This window comes from Hippocampus bargibanti, linkage group LG14, assembly GCF_051943395.1.
Source record: "Hippocampus bargibanti isolate YZ-2025 linkage group LG14, ASM5194339v1, whole genome shotgun sequence".
NCBI lineage: Eukaryota > Metazoa > Chordata > Actinopteri > Syngnathiformes > Syngnathidae > Hippocampus > Hippocampus bargibanti.
The window spans coordinates 5931665-5958569 of record NC_142747.1 but is presented as its reverse complement, the minus strand read 5'-3'; the positions used below and the strand labels follow the sequence as shown (position 1 = coordinate 5958569).

At 43.4% G+C, this 26905-nt stretch overlaps 1 protein-coding gene across 10 annotated transcripts in view; it reads right to left on the bottom strand.

The window, feature by feature from the left end:
• The window catches only part of tenm4 (teneurin transmembrane protein 4), a 180504-nt gene that overhangs the window by 111352 nt on the left and 42247 nt on the right, over window positions 1-26905 (bottom strand). For 8 of the 10 annotated variants that reach the window (XM_089013414.1, XM_089013406.1, XM_089013404.1 and 5 more), the window contains exons 4-5: window positions 13029-13241; window positions 662-896 (exon numbers count right to left, since the gene is read on the bottom strand). In XM_089013414.1, coding sequence (XP_088869540.1) covers window positions 662-896; window positions 13029-13241 — 448 coding nt within the window. The remainder of the gene's footprint in view (window positions 1-661; window positions 897-13028; window positions 13242-26905) is intronic. The other 2 variants (XM_089013412.1, XM_089013411.1) reach the window with 1 other exon arrangement.

Genomic DNA, 26905 nt, shown 5'->3' with positions numbered 1-26905 from the left:
TTAAAACGGAGCCATCATATTTTGTGTCATCTATTTATTTTTTTCCACTAAAAGTTTCCACAACAATAAACACATTCATCAGGCAAGACGAGGTCATCACAAAGCGAGTGGCCGCTTCTCTTGATTTGCTCGGTCGTGGTTCTAATGAGATGACACCGGGACGGGGCGCACTTGACGCGAGGCTCCGCGGCGCCGTGCCGCCACACGCTTGCTGATTAACGCGTCGTGAATACGAATCGGCGCCACTTTTCACTTGCCATCCCAAGGTGATTATAATTGAGACCCGGCTGCATCGCCATGGTTACCAAACACAAAAACAAAAGGCCGAAAGCGGTACTTTTCTCTTGTTAGTCGCTCTCGTCAGTGTTGACGTCCTGCCTGACAGAGCGGTCCTCATTTCATTGGCCCTTATCAACGGCAGACTGCCATAATGAACTAAAATGTCACCAAATTTGGAAAATCAAGGCAAAGTATACATTTTTTTGTCTACCCAAATATTTCAGAACTATATCATCAAGTGCTAGTAAAGTTTTATTGCTAGTAAAGTTTTCGTTTATAGTTTATAGATTTTTGTTGTTGTGTTTTTTTTGTTCTGATGGCATGGACATGGAGCCGCAACGTATTTAATTTTTTTGTAGGTCTGTCGCCATGGACACTTTACCTGGTTTCCAGCGGGATGTTGCTGTTGAGCAGCCAGTTGTCCGGGGCGCTGGCGTCGGCCGGCACCGAGGAGCCACCGTCGGTGGGCGCCGGGCTGGGGTTGCTCCGCGGCGTGTAGTTGCCCCGGTTCAAGGAGTTGATGGAGGTCGCATGGAGTTGATGGTGGTTGGGCGAGTGTGAGTGGGACAGTGGCAAGGGGGGTGTGCGCAGTCGAGGGTGGTTCTGAAAGACGGCGTCTGGAAAGCAAAATGAGAAGGAAATGCGCTCAAACCAAGTGACGATGTTTCATGAAGAGGGTTTGAAAAATGGTCATTCAAAACAGGGAGCACAAAAAGTCTTGTCCAGGGGTAATTTCATGTCTGATGTGAAACTAAATGTCCAGAGTGACTTTTAATTTCCCAAAGGGCGCTAAAGAGTGAATTTGGATAAATCATGTTGGGAGATTCAAAAATGCATAGTCTGCTTTTAGATTATATTAGATCAGATTAGATTACATTAGATTACATTAGATTACATTACATTAGATTAGATGTGTCAAAGTCATTTTTTGCCAGGGGCACATTGTAGTTATGGTTTCCTCTCGAGGGCTGTTATGAATTTGGGGAAGATTGTTAGATTGTTTAATCCCCTCCACATATTACATATAGAGCGCACAACAAATTAATGAATAACTAGTTTTCAAATCTGAAGTCAATAATAATGACTGTTATTCTGGTTTATATCCAAAAATATGAAATTTTGTTGAGGATTTTAGCAAGAATCATGGAATTTTGATTTTGATTTTGAAAGTTTGATTTGCTTTCGCGGGCTGAAAAAAATGATGTGGCAGGCCGGATTTGGCCTTGACTTTGACACTTGAATTAGATTAACCTTTATTAGTCTCACAGTGCAGAAATTCACAATTAACAGCAGCAAAGTTATGATTTACCCAAAGTAAAATGGGATTTGCTTCCGGTTCTCCCGCAATTACCGTTAACGGAAAATTGATTTATGAATCGTGAACATTTATCGCGACGGCTCAAAATGAGGACGTTACAATCGTTTGCTATAAAGCCCTTAATGATACTGCATACTCGTCCTTAATGATACTGCATACTCTCGTCATTTATATTGTTTATTTATTTATTTTGTGACAGGTGGCTTTCTGAAGCACGATATACTCCTATTCCAACCAAATCCTTATTTCATTTTAACACCGCATATTTGGTTATGCAAAATTAAAAAGTATGAAACAAAATGATGCAGCAAAATCATTAAAAACAGTATTTAGTCATCTGGCGTCGTCACTTTTCTTGCCTCCTCCAATACTTTGAAGCCTTTATTACATGCCGGCAAAGTAAAAATAAATAAAAGGCAAGAGATAGAACCTGGCTGCCATAAACTAGCGAGTGACGGGCTCGTTTCGATTTATAATGTGCATCTTTCATTGGCCATCTGCAAGGAGTGCACCGGGCTCTGATTTACCTTCCTGCTCGGCTTTGAACCCGGTTCAGCGCCACATATTTCATGGTTGGGATCCTAGACAAGGAGAGTGTCTTGCAGAGGGGGAGTGGGGGGCTACTGTATATCACGCTAGTGTTGCGGCGGCAGATGGCTGATCAGGGTGCTTCTCTCATAATTAGCTCGGCTGTTGAGGCGGAAGAAAAAAATAAATAACATTTGAAAAAAAAGAGGGGGACCGGCTTGAGATTCGGGGGATGACCTCCCTAACCGGCGCTAATAAGATTATGCTAATGTAGCCCACAAGACACAAATGCATGGATGAACATCATATCATATTCGGTGAATAAATATGATGACTCCAATGTCATCACCCATCTGCCACCATTTAAAGTGCCTATGATGAACTGCCTATAAAATTCAACTGTTCATGTTGGTATTTAAATATAGTTTTTGTTTTCTTGCAGAAGCCTCTGGTGTACATATGGAGACTGACCGCTGTTTTGAACTGTTCAATTGTTCTTTTACACATTTACTATTTTTTAGGGGGGAGGGGTGTTGAACCACGTGATTGTTATTATCTCTCTCATCTCATCTCATTTTCCGTACCGCTTCTTCCTCATTAGGGTCGCGGGGGATGCTGGAGCCTATCTCAGCTGTCTTCGGGCACGAGGCGGGGGACACCCTGAATTGGTTGCCGGCCAATCGCAGGGCACACAAAGACATGCAACAGTCATTCTCACACTCACACCTAGGGACAATTTGGAGTGGTCAATCTGCCTGCTATGCATGTTTTTGGAGTGTGGGAGGAAACCGGAGGACCCGGAGAAATTTTTATTTTATTATTATTTTTATTTTTTATTTTATTTTAGATCAAGACAGATTGGTGATTATCCTTCATTGGTAATGTAAGAAAGTAATTCAACCCATCCTTCTGTTATGGAACAGTCTTTTTTTTTTTAAATAACCAAATGACCACATTCGTTTTTTTAATCCAAAATTTTCATGTACCCTAATCATGTAATGCATCTTTCAATTTCACATGGCAAATTAAATACAAATGACTGTGTATGTACTGTATGTGTGATTCAGAGTGACCTTATGCTTGTTCACGCGTCATTCGAGCCTCAGGTCAACCATTGCTATTCAAGGAATGGGCTTGAAAAACAATTACAGATTTCACTTAGCCACAATCAGTCAAAAGGACGACTTAAAAAATTAATGGTTCTCCATTGACTGGCTGAAAAGAAAAGGCGATTCATTAGTTATCGTGGAGAAAGAGAGGACGGCGACTGGAGCACAAAGGCCAAAACTTTCTCATGCTTTAACCAAACAGAAACTGTTCTATAGCATTCAGTCTGAAGAAAGGGATTTTTTCCATTTTTCTTTCCTGCAGATGCATGCGTCAGTCCAAGCCTACCGACGCTTCTCTGGGGCAGTAATTAAGCTAATGCACTTCATTAGTGCAGACATCTTCCTCCCCCACCCACGCTCGCGGACTGACAACACAACATGTCGGACATCCAGCAAAGCAAGAAGACCGTACATGAATTACGGCTTCTCATAGGCATGGATAGTGTATATTTAGTAATTATCGCAGCGAGATTTCCGCCACATACATTGCTTTCATTCATCTGTTGGTTTTCATTCATTCCAGCAACTGACAAAGACAACGTAAACAATGGTAAAATGGCCACTCCTTTGAAGCAAATCAGTTAATTTACGTCTTCAGAGTCAATCACATTGCGCCAAACAGACATCCGCCACAGGAAGCGATCACATGACTCAAACGCAATGACAATCAGAATCAAGAAATACAAGCAGTAATATAAATTTAATAAAAATGTGACGAGTCTGGTAAAAATGCTATCTGTAAAAAGGATGCGTACATCGCAACGGCGGATTCATTTCGGGACATGACATAGGCCAGGGGTTGGGAACCTATGGCGCGCGAGCCATAATGGCTCTTTTGATGATTGCATCTGGCGCGCCGATAATACTAAATACATATTCTCGCTTTTTTGCTGTTCATTTCCTGTTCGGGCGGAGGTTGGTGGACAGCGCATTTTGATTGGATGATACTGACCAAAGGTTGGCGGAATGCACAGTTTTGAATGAAATACTGGCCGTTGTTGAAAGAGGTAAACGCTCCTTTTTAAATAAGCCCGACGAGTAAAATAATGACGAATAATATTGCACACTTCAGGTTGATTAAACCGAAGGATTCGCCTTTGTGGAGAGAAAAGGTTGTAATTCAAATTTGCAATGGGTGCAATGAAACAATACCATGAAACAGTCGATGAAACAGTCGAATGTCAGTAGCACTGTGACAAGCCCCATGCTAACATTAGCATCAATATACTTCTGCGAGAGAGAGCAGAAAGCAAGTGCGGATGCTAATGAGCCGTGTGCAGGCTAGCTAGCAGTAACTTTGCGTATGGACCCGGCAAGTTCACTTTCATTCCTATCGTTTGGCTGGATTTTTACCAATCATGAGGAACGGAAAACCATTCATTTTAATGGTGAGTACTATCACAAAGTTATACATACATTCTGACATTTAAAAAGTGGCCGTGCGTGCGTGCATGTTTGCATGCGTGAGTGTATGTTTGCGTGCGTGCGTGTGTGTGTGCGTGTGTGTGGGTGTGTGTGGCTCTCACTGAAAAACATTTCAAAATATTTTACTTTTATGGCAATCAAAAAGGTTCCTGACCCCTGACATGGGCGCAAAGCAGCTAGGGGGCTATCAAATGAAAGCATGCACGCTGGTCACGGAGATCAAGCGGCGTGACATACAAAACGGGCGTGCAAAACATCCAAGGGAGAGCCGTCGGAGTTGGACAACATTAATCAAAAGCTATGGCCCTTCGAAATAAATCATTAGATCTCGCTCGGCTCGGCGGCGCCTATGGCTAATCACAAGCATACTGTTTCTAGCTGAGTAATGTTTGTCGATTAAAAAAAACAGCAACAACAACAACCACAACACACACACACACACACAAAATAGGATTTGTCAGGAAGGCAGTCAAGCAAGATTTTTCTGCCGGCCTGCCTCAAGCCCACTCTTTTCTTGCAACATTAGATGTATCTACGGGGAAGATCCATGCGGGAATAGCAGCCATCTCACCCGGACTCGTCAGAGAAGGAACAAACAGGTAGTAGGGAGCGAACAAACACACGGTGGCTGAGTTCACCTGCAATTCTAATTGCAGTGATTCCCATGTCAATAATCTGCTGACAGGATGCATGTCTTTCCTTTGCTGTTTGCAGGATCTAGCATAGAAATGAAAAGAAATACCAAGCAGTCCCAGTATATACAATGACAACAGCAGGGCCCCAAGATTGAACCTTGTGGAACACCACATGCCTCCAATGCAGTGTTTACCATTATGGTGGACTGGATGTGTGATATTAGTCATGTTAGTATTCGTGGTAGTTGCAATCGCGTCATTGAGTAACATTACAGGGAGAGTGAGCTTTTTTTTCCCAAACATATTTAAAGGACAACCGACACCACTTTTTTGTTTCCTAACTGACATCACAAAAACGTTTTATAGCATATAAAAGACCCAAAACACGCAGGATGATATTTTTAGTCAAATGCAAAACACCAATAAAAATGACTTCAAGTGTCCAAAAACCACTTCAATTGAACCAGGAAGTCGCCAGTTTCAGAAGGTCCCGCCCCCTTGTTCGTGATGTCACGCCAAGATGTCTTGCCTTGCTCGAGAATCAAAACAATGGCTTTAGATTTGGAGAAGATGCTTTCTTGTTACGCATCCAGTTATGAATATGATTCAAATAGTTCTAAAGAGGAAAGCATAAATGTTTCCAATTGATTAAATAAGTTATTCCCTGTCATTTTGAGGCATCTGGACAGAAATGTAGCACCCAGAAAATGCAGAAGATGGCGCCAAAGCTCCGTTAGAATGGGCTGATTTGTCTGCTGGGAATTTGTCTCAGCGTATATCAAATAGTTGTCTTGGTGCAACACACAATGATTCACCATCTAATTTCGCCATCAACACGAAGTTTTCAGACCAAACAAAGTACCGCAAAATGCATTGTGTGCCCTTTTCTCGGTCAGGGGAGGTCCTTCCGTGACGTGACCTCAGAAATCGTCACCAACTCAAAAACAAGACTTCCTGAATATTCAGCACGAGTCTTAAAATGTAAGATATAGCTATATGCGGTGGAATCCCTGTAAAATACACTCAGTAGAAGTCATTTGAAGCGATTTTACAAATTATGGACACAACTTGTCAGAGGCGTCGGTTGTCCTTTAAGCAAGCATACTTGGACGCGTTATAATGTGTGCACAGCATACGGGAGAGGTAAGTTGGCCGATCAACCACCTTCCATCTCCCCCATAAAAAAAATGGGCTTCACTGTAACGTTATCTATAAATTGAGCTTTTCTTTGCTATCCTGAGCCATTAGCGGTGCCGCAAGCAGATGCCCGCCTCTCCTCTGCCGAGATTTCATGGATTTCCTGTCACCGGCGAAACAAGACGAGTGGTTATGCGCACGGCTTTCTGTATGTCCGTCTGCCGTGCATTCATCAGGGAGGGCTCCGAGATTTCATTACGGGACGGATAAGGGCAGGGAGGGGGTCACAGATGGTTGGTGATCATCATGTGATGGATGTGATGCATCTCAATTTGCGTCAGCAAAGAAGAAGAAGACATGTCGCTATGTAAAGGGCATTAGCCACGCCAGCCGTGCACTGACAAGGATGCAAAAGGACAAATTGTCTGCCGGCCGCACTCCACTGACAACAAGAAGACGACGACATCAAGAGAAACAAGCCGTCTTTGAAGCCCAGACTCCTACGAAATGACATCATGGCGTCGTGTTGTGATTCATGTCAACAACAAAGTCAGTTTTTCAACGTGGTTGCGACTTACATCCGCAACATCTGCATTTTAGGCCTCAGGGAAAACAAACTGAGGGGAAACTTTGCCAGTACATTCAAAGTATCTGAATAAATGTTGGGAAAATATACCTAAACTTCATTTTTTCAGAGGGGGGGGGCGCAACACAATATCTCAGCCCTCTTGAAACTGAGAGGACAGACAGACGGATAGAGTGACGATTGGATTATCACAGCCTCAATCTTCACAATTAGCCCCTCAGGTTTCAGGTGCAACTTCACTGAAGGCACATTTGCTTCAACCGTACATATTGATTCGGTGGGGGTGTAATGAAGCCGTTTGAGAGCTTAGTTGAGTTCTCTTGCCCACCCCACCCCACTCCCCTTCAAGACATGCACGGCTCAGCGCTTCAGCCAGGTCAGGTGTGAGCGGCTGGAGGGCACGCTCCCCCCCAAAAAAAACCTACATTGAGATCCCACAGTGGCCTGAGCCCCCTGCTGCTAGGCATTAAGAGATGCTAATCATGAAACGTCGGCATGTCTGCGATGCGGCGGGCAGGGGACCCCACTGGCAGGCTCCCTGGGAAGGCATTGCTTCGGAGAAAGCCGAAGGCCACCGTGAACGGCACAAAAGGCTCCGCAGGCTCCAGCAAGCTGGCCTCATCAGCCTTACGGCTACGCCCCCCCCCTCCTTTCAGGCTTTTATTTAGTTCACTCAAAATCCTGCGCAACACTTCAATCCTGTATGGGGGTTCTGAGATGACCCCGGGCAAGTGTGATGCAATGTGATAAAAAGCCACCTGCTCCGCAATGCAGTACACAGAATGCGAGCTTGTTTACTAGCAATTAAAAACCTATCATGAACCCCCCACACCCTCTCTCTGACTTTATAACAGCCTGTTGGTGCACCATAAAAATACCTGAGAGATGCCGTAGGCGGTTTTTCTTTTTTTTTTTTTTTTTTTTGTTTAAAAGCTATCCCTTTTGAACCAAACCTTAAGGGGGACACAAAATTAGCCATCCGTCTAAAGTGAATGTTTTCCGACCTTTTTTTTTTAAATGCCAAGCCTTAACAAAAGTAGCCATCCGTCTAAAGTGAATATTTTCTAATATTTTTTTTAAGCCAAGCCTCATATTTTTTAACATTTGGAAAATCTCACCTCTGAAAAATAAACAAAAAACCAAAACTATATACCTAACCGAACAGCATATTTGCCCAGCTCGTTTTTAAACTTCCTGCCTCAATATCAATGAATCCGCGCAGGGATTCTTGTACTTTGTCATCCACTTTTTTTGCGGACCTACTCATGATACGTCTGTGTAAGCTCTCAGTCGTACAGGAGTGGTCCATCGATAAAAAGGTTTCTTCAGCTGTCATCTGTACTTCTTTGAAGGTGTCGGACGTTTCGCTTCTTATCCAAGAAACTTCTTCTAACAATCAGTGGAGCTGCAGGGAGTAGTCCTCTGCTCCCCCCAACCTGAGAGCAGGGACCTATCATAGCAGAGTCCGGCACCGCCATGTCTGGACAGTAGGGATATATATATATATATATATATATATATATATATATATATATATATATATATATATATATATATATATATATATATATATATATATATATATATATATATATATATATATATATATATATATACAGTAAAGTCTCGTTATATCGATATTCTAGGGAGTCCGAAAAATATCGATATAACTATCGATATATCCGACCCTGCGCGCAATTTTCTCCGTGCGTGCATAGAAATAGTACTTAGATTATTAAATTATGAAGGAAGTGACGCAACGGCGCACAGTGTGGCACCATGTCCCGCCCATAGTTCCAGAATCTGGAGGAGATTAATGGTGAATCACAATTTTCTGTTGGTCTCGATTAACGGGCATTTTCATAACAATATCTTATTTTGTTTCCCCTTTTATACTGTCTAGTGTTATCTAATTAGTTCCCTTATTCATTTCGAGTCCAGATTACTTTTTGTGTCATTATTTACTTCACGTTTTGTCGAGTGGAACTTTGGAGCACATGTGCTTCATAATGCTTTTCTATTGCGCAGTTAATCACAAGACGAAACCCATGCGACTAGTGCAGCGTGTTCACAATTGTTGTTGTGTGTTCTACATACTTGGCAATAAAGATGATTCTGATTCTGATTCTGATGCGACTTCACCCATCCCTTCTGCCATGCTGTGTTGCAGGTAATAATTGTTTCATTTCGTTTTTATTGAACAATATTTAGTTTCTTGTGTCGTGTTTCATTTGCCCGTGAGTGTCCGTGGCGGGTTGAACTGTGCGCCAGCCATTACAAGCGCACCGTGTGTTCTGCCGAGTCTCCGCCCGTTCAGGGTCATCTTGTAAATAACAGTGAACTTGAACTTGTGTTGTATTCTCTTTTTCTGTAAATAACCACTATACGATCACACGTTGTTAATTCTGTTTTGTTATCTACAATGTTTTGCATTTGAGAACAATGTCGAGGAGATTCCGGTTAATCACAAGACGAAACCCATGCGACTTCACCCATCCCTTCTGCCATACTGTGTTGCAGAAATAAAAGAAATAAAAAGACACATTCACGCGTCTCGTCTTCATTAAGACGGCAGCATCGTGGAGATGAAGACAGTCACTGTTGTGACACCCGTCACATTGGTGCCGTGACCCGGATCACAAGTGACTCTCCACTTTGGACCGGGACCGCGATGCTGCACAATGAAGACGCTGTGCAGTCCAATCACTCGGTGGACGGTGTGTCGACCCCCGTTTTGGAAATACATGTAGAGTGTTAATTGTCTACCTGCTGTTTTGCAATTAGTGTGCTTTTTTTTTCATGTACATGTTTTTGTGTGTTAAGTCTAAGAATGAGCTCCTTACAAGTAACAAGTAGCACACCTTTGAATGAGTGTGTTGGTAGAGGTAGAGGCTTCCCAACCGTGTAACAGTTGTGTAGTGCAATCCAGAGTGGTGTAGGTTGTACAGAGGGGAATGGGCAGGTTCAAGCTGAGGCCACTTATGTTAGTGGGGACAGAGTTCCTTCCCAGACCCAGTGCAGTGCATCTACGACGAGCGCACAGACCACTGATACACCAGCAACAGATACCTTTCTCCAGTCTGTCACAGTTATGTAGTGCTATGCAGGGTGATGTAGTTTGTACAGAGGGGAATGGGCAGGGGCGAGCTGAGGCCACTTATGTTAGTGGGGACAGAGTTCCTTTCCAGACCCAGTGCAGTGCATCTCTGACGAGCGCACAGACCCTGACACACTGGCGACAGATCCCTTACTCCAGTCACCTGACGTAGTTGGTCAGATGACTGACATAATTAGACAGCATTTTTGTACATCCTTGCCCGATAACCTTGTCTATTTTGCCTGTTGGTCTTTCTATTGTATTCCGTGTGTATGTTGCCTCACTTCTGCATAATTTAAGGGGGGTGTATGTAACGGAGTTGTGCACTTAGATTATTAAATTATGAAGGAAGTGACGCAACGGCGCACAGTGTGGCACCATGTCCCGCCCATAGTTTCCAGAACAATCTCGAGGAGATTCAGGGTGAGTCACAATTTTCTGTTGGTCTTGATTAACGCGCATTTTCATGACAATATCTTATTTTGTCTCCCCTTTTATACCGGTGACATCTTGTAAATAACAGTGAACTTGTGTTGTATTCTCTTTTTCTGTAAATAACCACTATACGAGCACACATTGTTAATTCTGTTTTGTTATCTACAATGTTTTGCATTTGAGAACAATCTCGAGGAGATTCCGGTTAATCACAAGACGAAACCCATGCGACTTCACCCATCCCTTCTGCCATACTGTGTTGCAGAAATAAAAGAAATAAAAAGACACATTCACGCGTCTCGTCTTCATTAAGACGGCAGCATCGTGGAGATGAAGACAGTCACTGTTGTGACACCGGTCACATATATATAAATATATACATAGGGCCTAAACTACCAGTAAGACTTTAGTTTGCTGACTAAGTTTCTTGGTTAAGAAGCGAAACGTCCAACACCTTCAAATAAGTACAGATGACGGCTGAAGAAATATTTTCAGCGATCTACTCATGATAGATAAGCCGATGAAATGTCATGTGGACAAAATGGAAGTGGCTTTGGATTTTTCTTATAAGTCAGTGAATGGGAAATTAAGTTCCATGTGTGCTGAGGTCTGAATAAAGCTATCCATATTGATTATGGTCTTCGGTGGTCCAAAAAAAAACTTCTCATCTCAAGACAAATCCCACACTGCTCGTTCAATCACTTCATTAAACAATAAGCGTAAAACACACTTAGAGCATTTGATTCAATTGCTCGACTGCATCGTTTCAATGTAATTGCTCCGCCAAGCTCTTCTCGCGCGTGATGTGCTGCAATGCAGCAACTTTTCTCCGGCTTAATGAGTTGTGTGGTGGCGGCAAAGCAAAACAATGTGGGGGCTCCCCTGATCACCTTTGTGATTGTAATTAACTCTTTCCTCCCCGTCAGCCAATGTTGGTATTTGCGGTCTGGGGGCCAAGCGTATTTCGCATGGCGCGTTTATTCTTGCCTTGGAAAAAAGGAATGTGGAACTAAATGAAGAAGTTCCCACCCACTTGCCCGCCAGCCGTCATCCTTCTGACAGCCCTGAGGCTAAACTAGCCGCTTTACCTATGTAAAGCGGCCTTTTTGTTGTGAGGGTAATCTGCCGGGGAAAAGAGCGTCAAGGCCGCCCCCGCCCTCTCCAGGATCGCCTAGTCACGGCCAGATGACCACTGTGTCACCTCTCGAGGAATTAAGGAGGAGATTTGCGGTGGGATTAATAACTCATTTCCAAGAGAGGACGGCGGTGTGTGTGTGTGTGTGTGTGTGGGGGGGGGGGGGGGGTCCTTCCAAAGGATGTGGGCAGCTGAAACACGTTGGAGTTTGATGTAATTTGACCCCTTGGGATCTCGACCAATTATTGAGAGTGTTTTATTTCGCTTTGTCAGGAGAGGAGTGAGAGTTGCCATTGAAGAGATGTAAATTGAAAGAAGCTGTGGAATACATTGTGAACCATAAAGGGAGCTCTCAAACAACAAAGAACTTTAAAGTCACAACACAACAACAATAACGACAAACTCACGTCCTCTAAGATACTCAACTCGACTGTATTTTTGAGTACTTTTAACAACCACTACCGTATCCAAAGTGCTGTACAAGGAGCAACGATTATGATTCAACAAGGAACAATATAACTAATACAGTAAAGTCTCGTTATATCGATATCGGATATATCGATAGTCCCGGTTATATCGATACAATTTCTATGCACGCACGGAGAAAATTACATACAAACAGGGTCGGATATATCGATAGTCCCGGTTATATCGATATTTTTCCCGACTCCCTTGAATATCGATATAACGAGACTTTACTGTAATTACAAACAAAGAAAGCACGAAAAACGTTCAAAGAGGCCTGTCCGCCCACTGGTGTTGGTCCAACAGAGTGATTTTTCAGGGGTCATGTCTAGGGCCCATAAACTTTTCACCTAAACATTGCTTAGTTTATAGGCAATTATGGCCCAGCAAAAAAAAGGCATTCTCATGAAGATCAGTTTTCCACGTTGGACCTACTCTTACGTGTCACCTTCAGACACATTGACGGCACTTCTCAGACATAGAACACCGATAAGCTGCTGGCAAGGAGCCGCAATGCATTAAGGACAAATTACTCCATACAAACACGGAGATGTTGAGATTCAAGCCTGTACCTCAAACATGAGTCGGATGTCCTAACATATATTGCACTGAGAAAAGTGTGTACTGAAACAAATCTCCCCTCCTCTTTGAAAGTTGAACTTTGCAGACCTCACTCGCTGGCATTTCCTGAGTCTGTTTATCACCTCGAGAACTTTTTACTGTCTTGATGAACAAAAAAAAAAAACATTTTTTGAGGGAGCGGCCATCCTTGTTGCCCACAGCCGTCCTCACAACCTCCAACCCGTCACATCCGTCAATGTGAGGGGCGGCAGGCAAGCTCCGCCCCCAGAAAGGAAGTAGAGTTGAGAAACTACTTACCGTCAGCAGCTGCGGCGTACAGGTTCCCCGAGCCAGCTTTAACTAAGAATGAACCGGGGCCAAACTCATCTTCCAAGTCAGAGTCCCGGGCTGGCTGAGCCACACTGTTACCTAGCAACCCCCCCTGGCTCTGATTGGCCCCGATGCAAGGGGGAGGGTACGGGGGCTGCTCGACAGGGGAGGAGGAGGCGGACGAACAAAGCTGCGGAGGACCTGTGGACCACAAACACAGACAACACATGGTGGCGGAGGACCATTGGACGGGAGGGAAATATACACACACACACACACACACACACACACACACACACACACACACACACACACACACACACACACACACACACACACACACACACACACACACACACACATAAATTCAAGACTGAAATGACATTTGATAAACAAACATCAGCACCTCCCCCTTGGTCCCTGCCAACTCAGCCCAGCTGGGAAAAACAAGATGTGACTTTGAGGAAAGAGAAGTCATCTCTGAATTTGCTTTAGCATAGGAGAAAAATACAAAAGACACCTTAGACATGTATAAAAATACAATTTCCAGGGTGAGGCATTCCTTTCAAACACAGACATCCGTAAATAAATGTAACCCGGTACATCAACTACACTTCAGTTCATGTTCTCTGATCTGAGTAACCCGCAATCCTGCACAGCACCATTGAGATCATAGTCTCAATGACCCAAACTCACCAAGTGGTCCGATATGTGCCTTCAGATCGTGGATGAGTTCGGAGCCTTTCCCACAGCGGGAGTGCAACCCAAACAGGCTTTCGGGCAATCACAGTAGGGAGCACACATACACTGTGGACAGTTGCATCTCTTCAAGGAACCTTTCTGGATTAGGTGAGGAAGTTTGAAGTACCCAAGCAGACCCTCAGGCAAGATCAGCAAGAACAGAGACTTGCCACACTCGAAAGAGCAGAAATAACACACACGCTATCGATTCAACCGGGGAAGCTGCGTCAACAATAAGACCCGTGGGCAGATGTTGCACGGTGCTTGTGGGTATGAACGACCTCTTGAGGCAACGGGAAAACCAATTCCTAACCTCAACTGATCACAACCACCTCACGAGGAAGTAGACACTGACTGACAAGGCACAATGGGAAATTTTGACCCCAGAACTTATTATGACTTTGATTTTTCCCCCCTTATCTCTTCAGACCCTGAAAACGGCAACACAAGTCTCATAAATACCATCTCAGCAATTTTAACTCAAACAGACAAAGACACATGAAGGCATCGCGGCTTTGCGTTTGTGCTGACTGGACCTTCATCCATCGCGGCTCAGCGAGCGCCCCCACAAGAGTATTAGAACACAACTCATTGATTCACATCTGATTAGGAAACAATTAGACACATTAGCATGAGCATGGGATCGAGTGCGTAAATAGCAAATGCCCGCGGGACCTCTGTGCTGTGAATTTCAATCTTAATCGTCATGACCTGTTCAATAGGAAGGAAAATGCATGACCGGATGTTCGCGCATCGTAAGGCGTTTGGAGCATAAGGTGCAAAGAATGGCCTATTCAAATTTCAGATGCACCGCATTATAAGGCACATTGAATAAAAGTTACAATTGTGGCTGAGGTTGCGTTATGCATCAACTAGAATTCAGAGGTGGCCAACCAGTCAGACACACACACACACAGACACAGACACACACACACACACACACACACACACACACACACACACACACACACACACACACACACACACACACACACACACACACACACACACACACACACACACACACACACACACACGCACACACGTGCACGCACACTCACAATGTGCGGACGCACACACACACACACAGACAGACATGTGCAGAAAGACACACACACACACACACACACACACATACACATGACCATTCACACCGAACATTGCATGCACAACGAGCAACAGCCGGAGCGCCTAAACATAAATGAAACCTAAAAACACAAACACACAAATCCTTTTTCCCCGAATTTCCTCCTCCCACCGTTCGCAGTCCACTTGGGACCAATCTGCTGGCTCTTGGTCGATTGCGATCGATCGACTTAGCATTTACCACTTAGGTACTGCTACTCCTCTCCTTTTTGTATCTTGAGAATTATTGGTTTCATTCCCTATTCTTTCTTTCTGACATTTGTGCTATATACAGTGAGACCTCAATTTACGAACTTAATTGGTTCGCAGACAGAGTGTGTAAGGCGAAAAGTGTGTATCTCAAAAAAAAATTCCCATAGGAAACCATTAAAATGGGAATAATCCGTTCCCGGGTTTCCATAAAATATACTTTTCAACTAAATAAGCCTTAAAACTACACACCACCTACCTTATCCTATGTATAATAAATGTGCTATTGTATTGTAATGAAAGAAATACACTGCACGATATAATAAAGTCACTATATTTACATTTGTGATGGTCATTGATGGCTCTTAATTGACACCTTTTGATTTTGTAAGGTCTTACGGAACTGAGGCATCACATTATCATTCATCATGTTGATGATTCTTATAGCCTTTTCTGAATAGAACTGTTCAATTAAAAGCCTGCACATCAACTGTTGAATGGCCTGCTTCTGCTTGTCCTCTTGAAGGCAAATCAAATTCTGTGTTGATGAGCTCATTATGGTCAGCAACAAGCTCCTCGATGTCATCTGCATTCACTTCGAGTCCCGCAGGTGCTGGCAGAGATTTTATGACAACAAAAGGCGCCTGCCCGATGGTTCCACGGACGCGGAATAAAACGCGACAAAAGAAGGCGGGTGGGGCAAATAAAATGGCACACTCGCGTCTAACAATCACCTCGTGCAAAGCAAACTTTTGGAGCACAAGCAAAATTTTGGGGCACAGGACATAGCGATGCACTTTCGTCGTAATCATGTCACTGGTGAGGTGACAGTGACTCGTTCAAATGAAATGAAATTGAAGTGTCGCGAGCGGCAGCCACGCCCGAGCTGTCAACTCGCACGTGACAATTTAGCCTGACTATTGACACGCTGTTCCGGTGTGTGTGAAAGCACTAGCTCTGATTGGCTTACCATGACACATGACTTTAGCCAATCACAATCACTTCTATCGCATCCTGACAGGATGTAGCAACACAAAAAACGTTGGCAAGTGTTTGTCACCGCTCATTCAGTTAGACAATGCTTTCCAAACAGCCTAGAGTCATAAGAAGTCTATTCTCGAACCTGAACGCACCCCAAGTCTTGGATGACAAACAAACAGAGCAGAGTAGACGTGTACGGCTGGTAGTTTCTTCAATTCATTCATCGTAACGCACCACATTTGAACTGAGGCTGAACACGAGCATGTGGTGTTTATTTTTATGGAAAGTAGCGCCGGCTGGAGCGCTGTTCGGTCGTGTGCTACAGCCCAGCCAAGATCACTTTCGCCAGATCCGAAGGTCGTGTGCTTGATGGACCGGCCGTGGTGGGTGTGTATTATGAAAATAGTGCTTATTATAATAGGTCAGGGTGAGAGTAAAAATTGTGACATATATATATATATATATATATATATATATATATATATATATATATAGCAGCCCAAATTTTTATCTGAGGCATTTCCAAGCGGCTAATATTTTGCCACCTCAACATGATTGAAAAAAAAAACGATGTGTCACTATTTTTACTCTCACCCTGACCTAACCCCACCACGCCAGTTTGAGAATGCCACCACTCAATACCGAATCGATCTGGGTGGCGTTTCCGCTTGAAAAAGACCCCTGAAATGGCAGAGCGAAACCTTCACTTAGCATCAAGTGGACCGACAGCTTCAGTGAGAAACGAGCAAACACGTGGCCCATTACAGGTCTGGAGCAGAGGAGAGGCATTCGCAAGCTCGTTAGTAGGGCCAACATGCTAGCTGGCGCAGGCTAATGGCAGCGCGGCGTTCAGCGCAACAGAGCAACCCATTACAGGTCTCATTAGTGAGCGACAGCAGACAGCATACCGTTGCGATTTGACAAAGAGCACAGCAACAACAACAAAAATGGTCCAATAAGTAACAACATTTTCATTTAAAAAAGCATTAAATACTTTGAATAAAAGCAGCTTTTAATGCTTGTGTTAATGCGACATTTATAAATGAGCACGCTTTGAAAAAAAAAAAATATATATATATATATATATATATATATATATATATTTCTTATATATATATATATATATATATATATATATATATATATATATATATATATATATATATATATATTTCTCTTATATATATATATATATATATTTCTTATATATTTCTTATATATTTATTATACAATTTCTCCACTGTGAGACTAATAAAGGCATATCCAATCCAATATATATATATATATATACACACACACATACATACACACACAAATAACATCCGACTTACGACGGGTTCCGTTCAGCAATTGGTCGGAAGTCAAAACGGTCATGAGTCAAAATCCATTGAATGAATAGAGACTCAGTTCTAAATCTTCTTTTCCTTTCGGCTTTTCCCTTCAAGGGGTCGCCACAGCGAATCAGTGTCCTCCGTCTTCAGAGGTTTGATTCACATGTTTGTTTTGGCCAAGCTTTTACGTCGGATGCCCTTTCTGACACAACCCTCTGTATTTATCCGGGCTCGGGACCGGCACAAGAAGATATATGTCCCTTTCTGGCTACAGAACTAGCAACTCGCTCAGTAAAAGGCTCCCAAACACAAAATGGTAATCGGCACAGCAGCATTCAAAAAAGCAAAAACTATACTCACCATTTGATGACAATGCTCTGCAAGTCACAAAAAGGCATAAATGTATTCTTAAAAATAAGTGTGATAGTACTGACATCATATATAGTATATAGTGAAAAGTAGATAGACTCAGTGCTAAGAGACGTGCAAAAAAAAAACGATAAACACTTTAAAGCAAAAATTAGTGCATCCAAAAGATTGGCTGCCAAATGAAAAACAAAGTAATGTAGTTTATTCAATACAGTGTAAGAATGAACATTGTAAAGAGCAATACATTGGGGAGACTAAACAAATTCGCAAAAAAATACTTCATCAACATCGCAGGGATAATACTAGTGGGCCTCAATCGGCAGTACATATGCACCTAAATCTTTGGATCGTTCGTATATTGCCTGCTTAGGCAACATAGGTTAGGCAACATTAGTAATGCTGATGAGGTGATACCGGAGGGAGTGGGGCAATCAGGCCAGGCATTAGTCAGGAATGTAGAAACGATCGGTGGGGCCGCAGGGAGTGGTCCTCTGCTCCCCCCAACCTGAGAGTAGTGACCTATCATAGTAGTGTCCGGCGCCGCCATGTCTGGACATTAGGGATATATATATAGGGCCGGTACTACCAGTAAGACTTTAGTTCGCTGAAGAAGAATCTTGGATGAGAAGCGAAACGTCCGACACCTCACCGACAAGATGACGGCTGACGAAACCTTTTCATCGACAAATATATAAATACAATGTGAGAAGCCTGTTCACCTATTTTTCTATTTATTTAGTATTTGTTTTTTGTTTTTTGTTGAATCAGCCCTGAGTGTGTTTGGGAATTTTAATCTTATTTTATTTAGGGGTGTTGAAGGGCATCACATTCAGCACTTTTCCCCAAATCCAAATTTACATTACATATTCCAAGCAACAAGTTTCATCACAGCCGGCAAGGCCTCGCTTGACAGATAGACAGACAGATTGAATCATTACGGCCTTGCAGATATTGGACGGGAATTTGTGTTTAAAGAGTCATTTATCTGAGGAGACAGCGCTTAAATTGAATTGGGCAAATAGAAAAATGCAATTTAAGGACGACGTGACGTATCAGATGGGGATGGGTGAGGGTTTAAAAGAATAAACTGCAAAATCGATTAAGGTGAGTCAACATTTATCGAGAGAATCACATTTTTTATTCTCTCAACTGCCTCCACAACTCTGACTGCTGTCAAGTCCATTGTTGTAGAGAAAGGTTGATTGCTATGTTAAAAAAAAAAAGACCACCTCGCTGAAGACCTCAAGATGCCACAGAGCCGAGATGACTTTAATGCTGTAAAAATACGCCACCACCCCAGTTTGAGAACAATGAAACTGCAGGTGAGTCCGATTGAAATAAGAGTCTCACTTGAACACTTTCCATTTTGGGGCTTATAGGGCAGCCATGCTGCTGGCTGCCCGCGGTCCAAACACCCTGCCGAGACAAACACACGAAAGGCCTTGCAAAGAAAGCGATAACTGAGCCAGCTTTGGGGAAAAAAATACACTCCAACAAAAAAAAATGTCTCTGACTGGGCTCCTTACCTGCTTTAAAACAATACCAAGAAAGAATAGAGCTAATGCATGGCACAGTGGGACACAAATGGTCTTTTTATAGACACGGTGCAGGAAATGGAAATTATATTTGTGTTGTAATGAAAGAACATGACCGCACAGGACGGCACGGTTAGCATTTACGGCCGACCTCCAACGTTGTTATCGCCACTTAAAAGCCGACGTCCATTACTCAGGTGCTGAGTGTCTGGCAAATTACGTCGGGATGCCTTGCGCCGGACCGAGAAGCTACACTCGTTAACGGAGTCAAGTCGCCAGACACACAACCGTGTGAACAAGCTCGTAGCGTTTTTAGCTATGTTATCTCACCAACAAATGCTAATTAAGTCTGGCTACTGACCAACAGATGGCAGTATTGGTTCCAAACGAAGTGTTATATTGCTTTTTTATGTGGGATAGAAAAGATGAGACATAGCGTTTCTTCCCCGTCATACACCCAACCGGAAGGACGGCAGCTCCCCGCGATCCATCTGAAGGACGCCATCTGCTTACACTTTGCAACAACGAACAAGTCCGTGAACAGTTTCTGCTGGTGTGAAAAAAAAAATTAAAAAAACGTAACAAATGTTCTGATATTTTTCTTCCTTTTCGACATTCACAAAACTGTTGCACTCTTCTCTGCAGTGGCGGCCCTCCTGGGCCTGCAGTAGTGCTACGTCTGAATCACCCCACAGCTGCGAGTGTGGTGTGATTTAATACATGACCACGAGAGGGTGCCGATAGGCAAGAAATAACAGGAAATGACTTGAAGAGACTTTGGAAATACTGTCTAAATTTTTACTATGAACGTCTGGATTCATGATAACCTCAGAAAATTGCAATATTAGGGAAAAAATACAAGGGAAAAGCAATGAAAGGAAGCTGAAAGATAATTTGTAGTTATTTAATAAGAATTCATGGACAAAATATAATTCCCATTAGTATCTCATCTCATTTTCCGTACTGCTTATTCGTCATTAGGGTCGCGGGGTTGCTGGAGCCTATCTCAGCTGTCTTCGGGCACTAGGCGTGGGACACCCTGAATTGGTTGCAAGCCAATCGCAGGGCACACAAAGGCATACAACAGTCACTCTCACACTCACACCTAGAGACAATTTGGAGTGGTCAACCTGCATGCCATGCATGTTTTTGGAGTGTGGGAGGAAACCGGAGGACCCGGAGAAAACCTACGCGGGTCCGGGGAGAACATGCAAACTCCACACAGGGAGGCCGGACCGGGACGCGAACCTCTGCACTGTGAAGCCGGTGTGCTAACCACTCGACTACCGGGCCGCCCTTCACATTAGTATGTGATTCAGATATTTTTAGGCCAGCAGGGACGGCATTGCTGGCCCTGACAGCCCAGCACTGCCTCTCTGAATCTCTCAACAAACATTTTCCATGAGCTTTATCCCGGTCGTTTGTCCACAGAATCATTAGCACTGACAAAGTGTGGCATCATTAACACCCGACCCCCTCCCCGTATCAAAAATCCCCATGATGCCCCATCTAAGCCTCTCGGCGGGGGACGTCATTGTTCAAGGATGAAATGTGTGCGCTGTTGTGCGCTCACCTCAGCCTGAAGGCATGCGATGACTATTTTAAGCATCTCCCAGCCGACACAAGTGCCTGGAACTAATATGCTGGTACCCTGTATACACGTGTGAGGTTTCACAAGGACCTAGCTGGACCTCGAGCAAAATTCCTGCGTCTTTCAGATTACCTCAGCTACATTTGCAGTTCACAATGCCAAAGTAGCTAAAGTCATACCTAAAATGTACAGTGACGATAAGCTAAGCATCCTACAGATGTTGAGGTTGTACAAGTTGCAGAGACTAAGGTCGTTAATACAAATAAAGATGCTAAGTTTGTGAGCCAGCACAGGTTGAGCCACCAATGCCTCAACGGACACCAAATGGGTGACTCGAATGCTAAGGCAGCTGATAATGCTACAAATAGATTAGCATCCTTTGTGTGTCTACCCTTCTTTGCCCAGTATAGCTATCTTGAATCTTCAACCATCTTGGTCTCTGTAGCTGTCATAGAGCCTTCAGCTCGCTTCATAACTTCACAGTAACTTCAGCTAGCTTAGTAACTTCATAGCATTTTTAGCTGTGTTTTTAGCACAACATTAGAGGTGTGGGCATTTTAGCACTTTGCTCTGCTTTAATGAGCTTCACCTTCCATAGCGACAGCCTTCGCTGCCTTTGACACATTACATGTATTACCATCAGCAACTTTAGCCTGTAAGAAGGAAAATAAACAATGTTGCTGGAATTGAAGTCCAAGATGGCGCCCAAGTAGGCAGCGCTCTCATAAGCCTTGATTTTTTTGTTGTGGTTTTTGTGTTTTCTTGTCACTTTGTGTTGTGCGTCATGTGGATCGGATACTGATTTTAGCATTTTTGGCCACAACATTCATCAAGGAGGAGACTGTGATGAGTGGTTGTGCCTTTTCGGCAGCATGAATATGCCAGAACTGATTTTGAATGGGACGAATGTCGGTGCCATTTGACTTTCATCGCTGGACAGCTATGGGGTGATTGTACTTTTTTTGTGCCTGTAATGGGCAGCATCTTCACAGCCCCGCTTTGTCCAGCAGAAAAGTCGGTGCTGTTGGCCAGTCTGCGGCTGGATGGGTGCATGGCTTGAGGAGCCCGCAATGAGAAGAAAGGAGCGCCGATGCGTATGTGGAACTGTCGCGGCTTGGAATTGAAGCAGATTTACGTGGGACAGGAGATGTGAGATTGTTGCGTCACACGCAGGTATGATTTTGAAGTGCGCCTTTCAACCATTTCATGTCTTTCAAGTCCTTGATCTCCTTGATGCGCGTCTCACCGTGACGCATAGCACACGCTTGAAAATGGTATAAAAGCAGCTGTCGCGGGACAGAGAGATTGGGCGAACCACGGGGCAGAATCATCTCGGACTCACAGACCCAAAGAGACTTGCACAGACCCGCTCAGGCGCCCGGCTCACGCCGGGCGTCGGACGGACATCACGGCTCGACTTGCTCGACTCCACGCCACGATCAAGCTCTGCGCGTCACCTGCCTGGGGGATCTGACAACGAACCTACTTACAAATAAAGAGAAACATCAAACTATTTAAGATAACCACTTTTCGTCAATGGATGTTCCAGCTTCGTGTTTGTTTCAACATTTAGCTTGTAGTAGACTTGCACATTCCACCACGACATCCCTGATCCACTGGAGAAAAGGACGCTTTGAATCTCTCCTCTTTCATCTAGAACTACTTCATGTAACAAAGGGGGTACAAAAGTGCTTAAGAATGACTGACACACTGTGTCTTTGTGTTGTCATATTATTTGTCATTCAGTTTTTTTTTACTTCAAGATGGCGCCGCGGGAGTGGCTTCCTTTCCAGCAGTTCCTGTATTTAATTTTTCTACTTTTTTTCTACTTTCATGTTTTTTTCTACTTTCATCTTAGTTTTTCTACTTTTCATTATCCTTTCATAACTTTGCTGCTGTGAAATGTAAATTTCTCCAATGTGAGATTAATAAAGGTAACTCCAATCCATTCCAATTATTATTTTACTTTGTCTCCTCTGGTGGATAAACACAATCACTTCAATACAGGATAGTACATAATATTCTTTACACCCCACCCTTAGCAATGAAGGAAGGTTGCCCAAATAAGTCAAAAGTTTACTCAAAAGCCACTCATTCGGCCCACGCGGAACTAAGAAACCTCCGGTCGCCTGTCTCCCCCATCCAATTTTCCCATCAATCCTCAATAACGAGACAGCCGCCTTTTGATTCCTTCTTAGTTTTATTTTGATTTTGTCGACACACCTTCGTCAAAGTCCTATTGATGCCCTGGCTGCTTATCCATTTCAGTCACTGTGCAAAAAGTTGGTTTACGTCTGTGGGATGTAAAACACAAGGAGCGAGCCACCGGCAGCGTTGCCAAGTGCTCACCGTATTTAATTCACAGCGCACGAGCACAAACCTCAGGCCGTGTTTGTTTTTGAACGCTCTTATGTATGAGAAGGTGGCTCATTTAAGACGGGAGCAGAGAATAAATCACCAAACACAAACACAAACGCTGATTGTGCTTTTTTTCATAAAAATGTACATTCCACCTGGTGGTACTTTGAGGACTAGAGAAGTAAAGGGGTATACCAGAGTACAAATTAAAACAGAAAAGGAGGGGGAAAAAGAGGTAATCCAATTTTCCAATGACTAATTCCCTCTGTGCCAATGAATGGAAATGTAGGCGCCTGCTGGGTATAGTAAATGAGGCTTTATTAAGGCCAAAGCAGCAATAAAGCAGCGTTCAAAGACACAGACTCTCTTTCAACAGAAGCCATTAACATTTTCTTTCATTCTTATAAACTGCTTTATGATTAGATTAATTGTTCCTTATTAGGGCAGATGCGATAATTATGGTTAGTAGCGAACGAAGCGACTCAGAAAGCATAGAGTTCTCGGATATTTCCCATCCTATCAAATGCAAACTATGAAAGAACAAGAGGAAGATGTTTTTTTGGGTAATATTTGTAAGCTTTGTCACGTTATGTATTTCCAGAATTTTTGGGGGTCAAATATTTGTCTTTATTTTGGTCCCTTAGTTCTGTCTAATATGTTTTGCTGTTTCTAAGGTGGGTCATCTTTTTGCCTTTTATTTGTTTTTGAATATTTTGAATCATGTTCCTATATTTTTATATAATTGTGTGCCATTTTTTAAAAATATTTATAAAATATGAATGATTGGTTTATGATTGGTGGTATTTAAGGAAGTATTTTCGTCGTGTTTTCGGTTTTCGAATTCTGGTTTTTGCTGGTATTTCGTCATTTTGTCAAATTTATCAATGTATCATATTTCCTTTTTTCACTCATACTTTCATAGAATATTTGGAAAGAGTAGTTGAAGCTAGACTAAGAGCAGAAGTGAACATTTGTGAGCAGCAGTATGGCTTCATACCAAAAAAGAGTACGACAGATGCAGTGTTTGCTTTAAGAATGCTGATAGAGAAGTACAGAGAAGGTCAGAAGGAATTGCATTGTGTCTTTGTAGATCTGGAGAAAGCGTATGACAGGGTGCCCAGAGAAGAGCTGTGGCATTGCATGAGGAAGTCTGGAGTGACGGAAAAAGTATGTCAGAGCGGTGCAAGACATGTATCATGACTGTAAGACAGTTGTGAGGTGCGCTGTCGGTATGACTGAGGAAGGGAGGTGGGACTCCACCAGGGGTCAGCTCTGAGCCCATTCTTGTTTGCTATGGTGATGGACAGGCTGACAGACGATGTTAGACAAGAATCTCCTTGGACCATGATGTTTGCAGATGACATTGTGATCTGTAGCGAGAGCAGGGAACAGGTGGTGGAGAAACTAGAGATGTGGTGATATGCCCTGGAAAGGAGAGGAATGAAGATCAGTCGCAGCAAGACGGAATATATGTCTATGAATGATCAAAGTGCAAGTGTGATGCTACAGGGAGAAGAGATAAAGAAGGTGGAGGATTTTAAGTACTTGGGGTCAACTGTCCAGAGCAATGGAGAGTGTGGAAAAGAGGTGAAGAAGCGTGTCCTGGCAGGCTGGAGCGGCTGGAGAAAAATGTCAGGTGTGATGTGTGATAGAAGGATTTCAGCTAGGATGAAAGGAAAAGTGTATAAAACCGTGGTCAGACCAGCCATGATGTTTGGACTGGAGACAGTGCCACTGAAGAAAATACAGGAAGCAGAGCTGGAGGTAGCAGAGCTGAAGATGTTGCGGTTTTCTTTGGGAGTGTCCAGGTTGGATAGGATCAGGAATGAGTACATTAGAGGGACAACTCATATTAGAGGCTTTGCAGAGAAAGTCAGAGAGGCCAGACTGAGATGGTTTGGACAAGTCCAGAGGAGAGAGAGTGACTATATAGGGAGAAGGATTCTGAGCCTTGAACTGCCACGCAGGAGACCGAGAAGAAGACCGAAGAGGAGGTTTATGGATGTGGTCAAAGAGGACATGAAGGTAGCTGGTGTGAGAGAAGAGGATGCACAAAACCGGGTTAGATGGAGGACACTGATTCGCTGTGGCGACCCCTGAGGGGAAAAGCCGAAAGGAAAAGAAGAAGAAGACTTTCATAGAATATTTGTGTATTTGTTTTGTTTGCTTGTTTATTTTGCAACAAATTCCTAGAAGGCGATACTTTTTCATATTAGTTGTGTCCCAACCCTGCCGCAACACTATTTATGCATATTTTTGAATCATTGACAAATATATTTTCTTTGAATATGTTTGTTCTCAATAATAAAATTTTGCCAACAATTTTGTATTTTCGTGACGCTTTCTTTTCCATGTATCCTTTGCATCTTTTGTAGCAATTCCATTTACATTTGTTTGCGTTCGATTGAATGTCGTATAGTGACATAAAGCTGAATTATCCATCCATCTAATTGAATTCATATTTCATCCCTAATTATTAATATGCCTATTCATTTTCTCATTTGCGGGGCGGCCCGGTAGTCGAGTGGTTAGCACACCGGCTTCACAGTGCAGAGGTCGCCGGTTCGCATCCCGGTTCTACCTCCCTGTGTGGAGTTTGCATGTTCTCCCCGGACCCGCGTGGGTTTTCTCCGGGTCCTCCGGTTTCCTCCCACACTCCAAAAACATGCATGGCAGGCAGATTGACCACTCCAAATTATCCCTAGGTGTGAGTGTGAGCGTGACTGTTGTATGTCTTTGTGTGCCTTGCGATTGGCTGGCAACCAATTCAGGGTGTCCCCCGCCTCGTGCCCGAAGACAGCTGATGTAGGCTCCAGAAACCCCTGCGACCCTAATGAGGAATAAGCGGTACGGAAAATGAGATGAGATGAGATTTTCTCATTTGCCATGCCGGCCAGCTAAGAACAGGTGCGGTGAGAGTCAACTCCGGATATTCATAGAGGTGCATCGTGTGCATGAATAACTAACAAGCAGGCAGGCCGCCAGTACATTTCACCCTTTGTGAAACGGCTCTTCATATTTGCAGAGAATCGAGTGTCTCATCACAAGAGGGAGTATGAGGTGGGTGGGGGGTTAAGAAGGTTTCACATTTTAAGGTGAAATGAGCACTATCGACCCGACAAAGACAAGCCAATGTATGACAGGACGACAGAATGCAATTAAAAGCGCGTGGCAATTAAGACCCCGAGATTGGGTCAAGCTACATCGTCCTCACGGGTGGCAAAGATAAACTTGGAGGTCATTTCAATTTCTTAAAGGCACCACAAACGCATCATCTTTTCCCCATCGGATCACTGAGAGATCCCGATGTAAGGACCTCTCTGTGTCGCCGTAGCAACCACAACTCCACGATTAACATTCCCAATGACCGTTTGTATAGTCATTTTAGTTTCTTGCTCGTAATTCGATGTCTGATTAAAAAGTGACCACCCCTGTGAGACATTTTGATTCCAAACCTGAACGTAAAACTGAATTAAATGTGACCGCTAATGAGAGAGAACGTCTCATTGAGACATGACTGCACCAACTTAATCAATTATCACGTTTCCGTGATTTAATTAATCTCGAAATATTTGGACAGAACCGGGCATCGGTAATATTGGAATCTTGGAACTAATGTGGTGA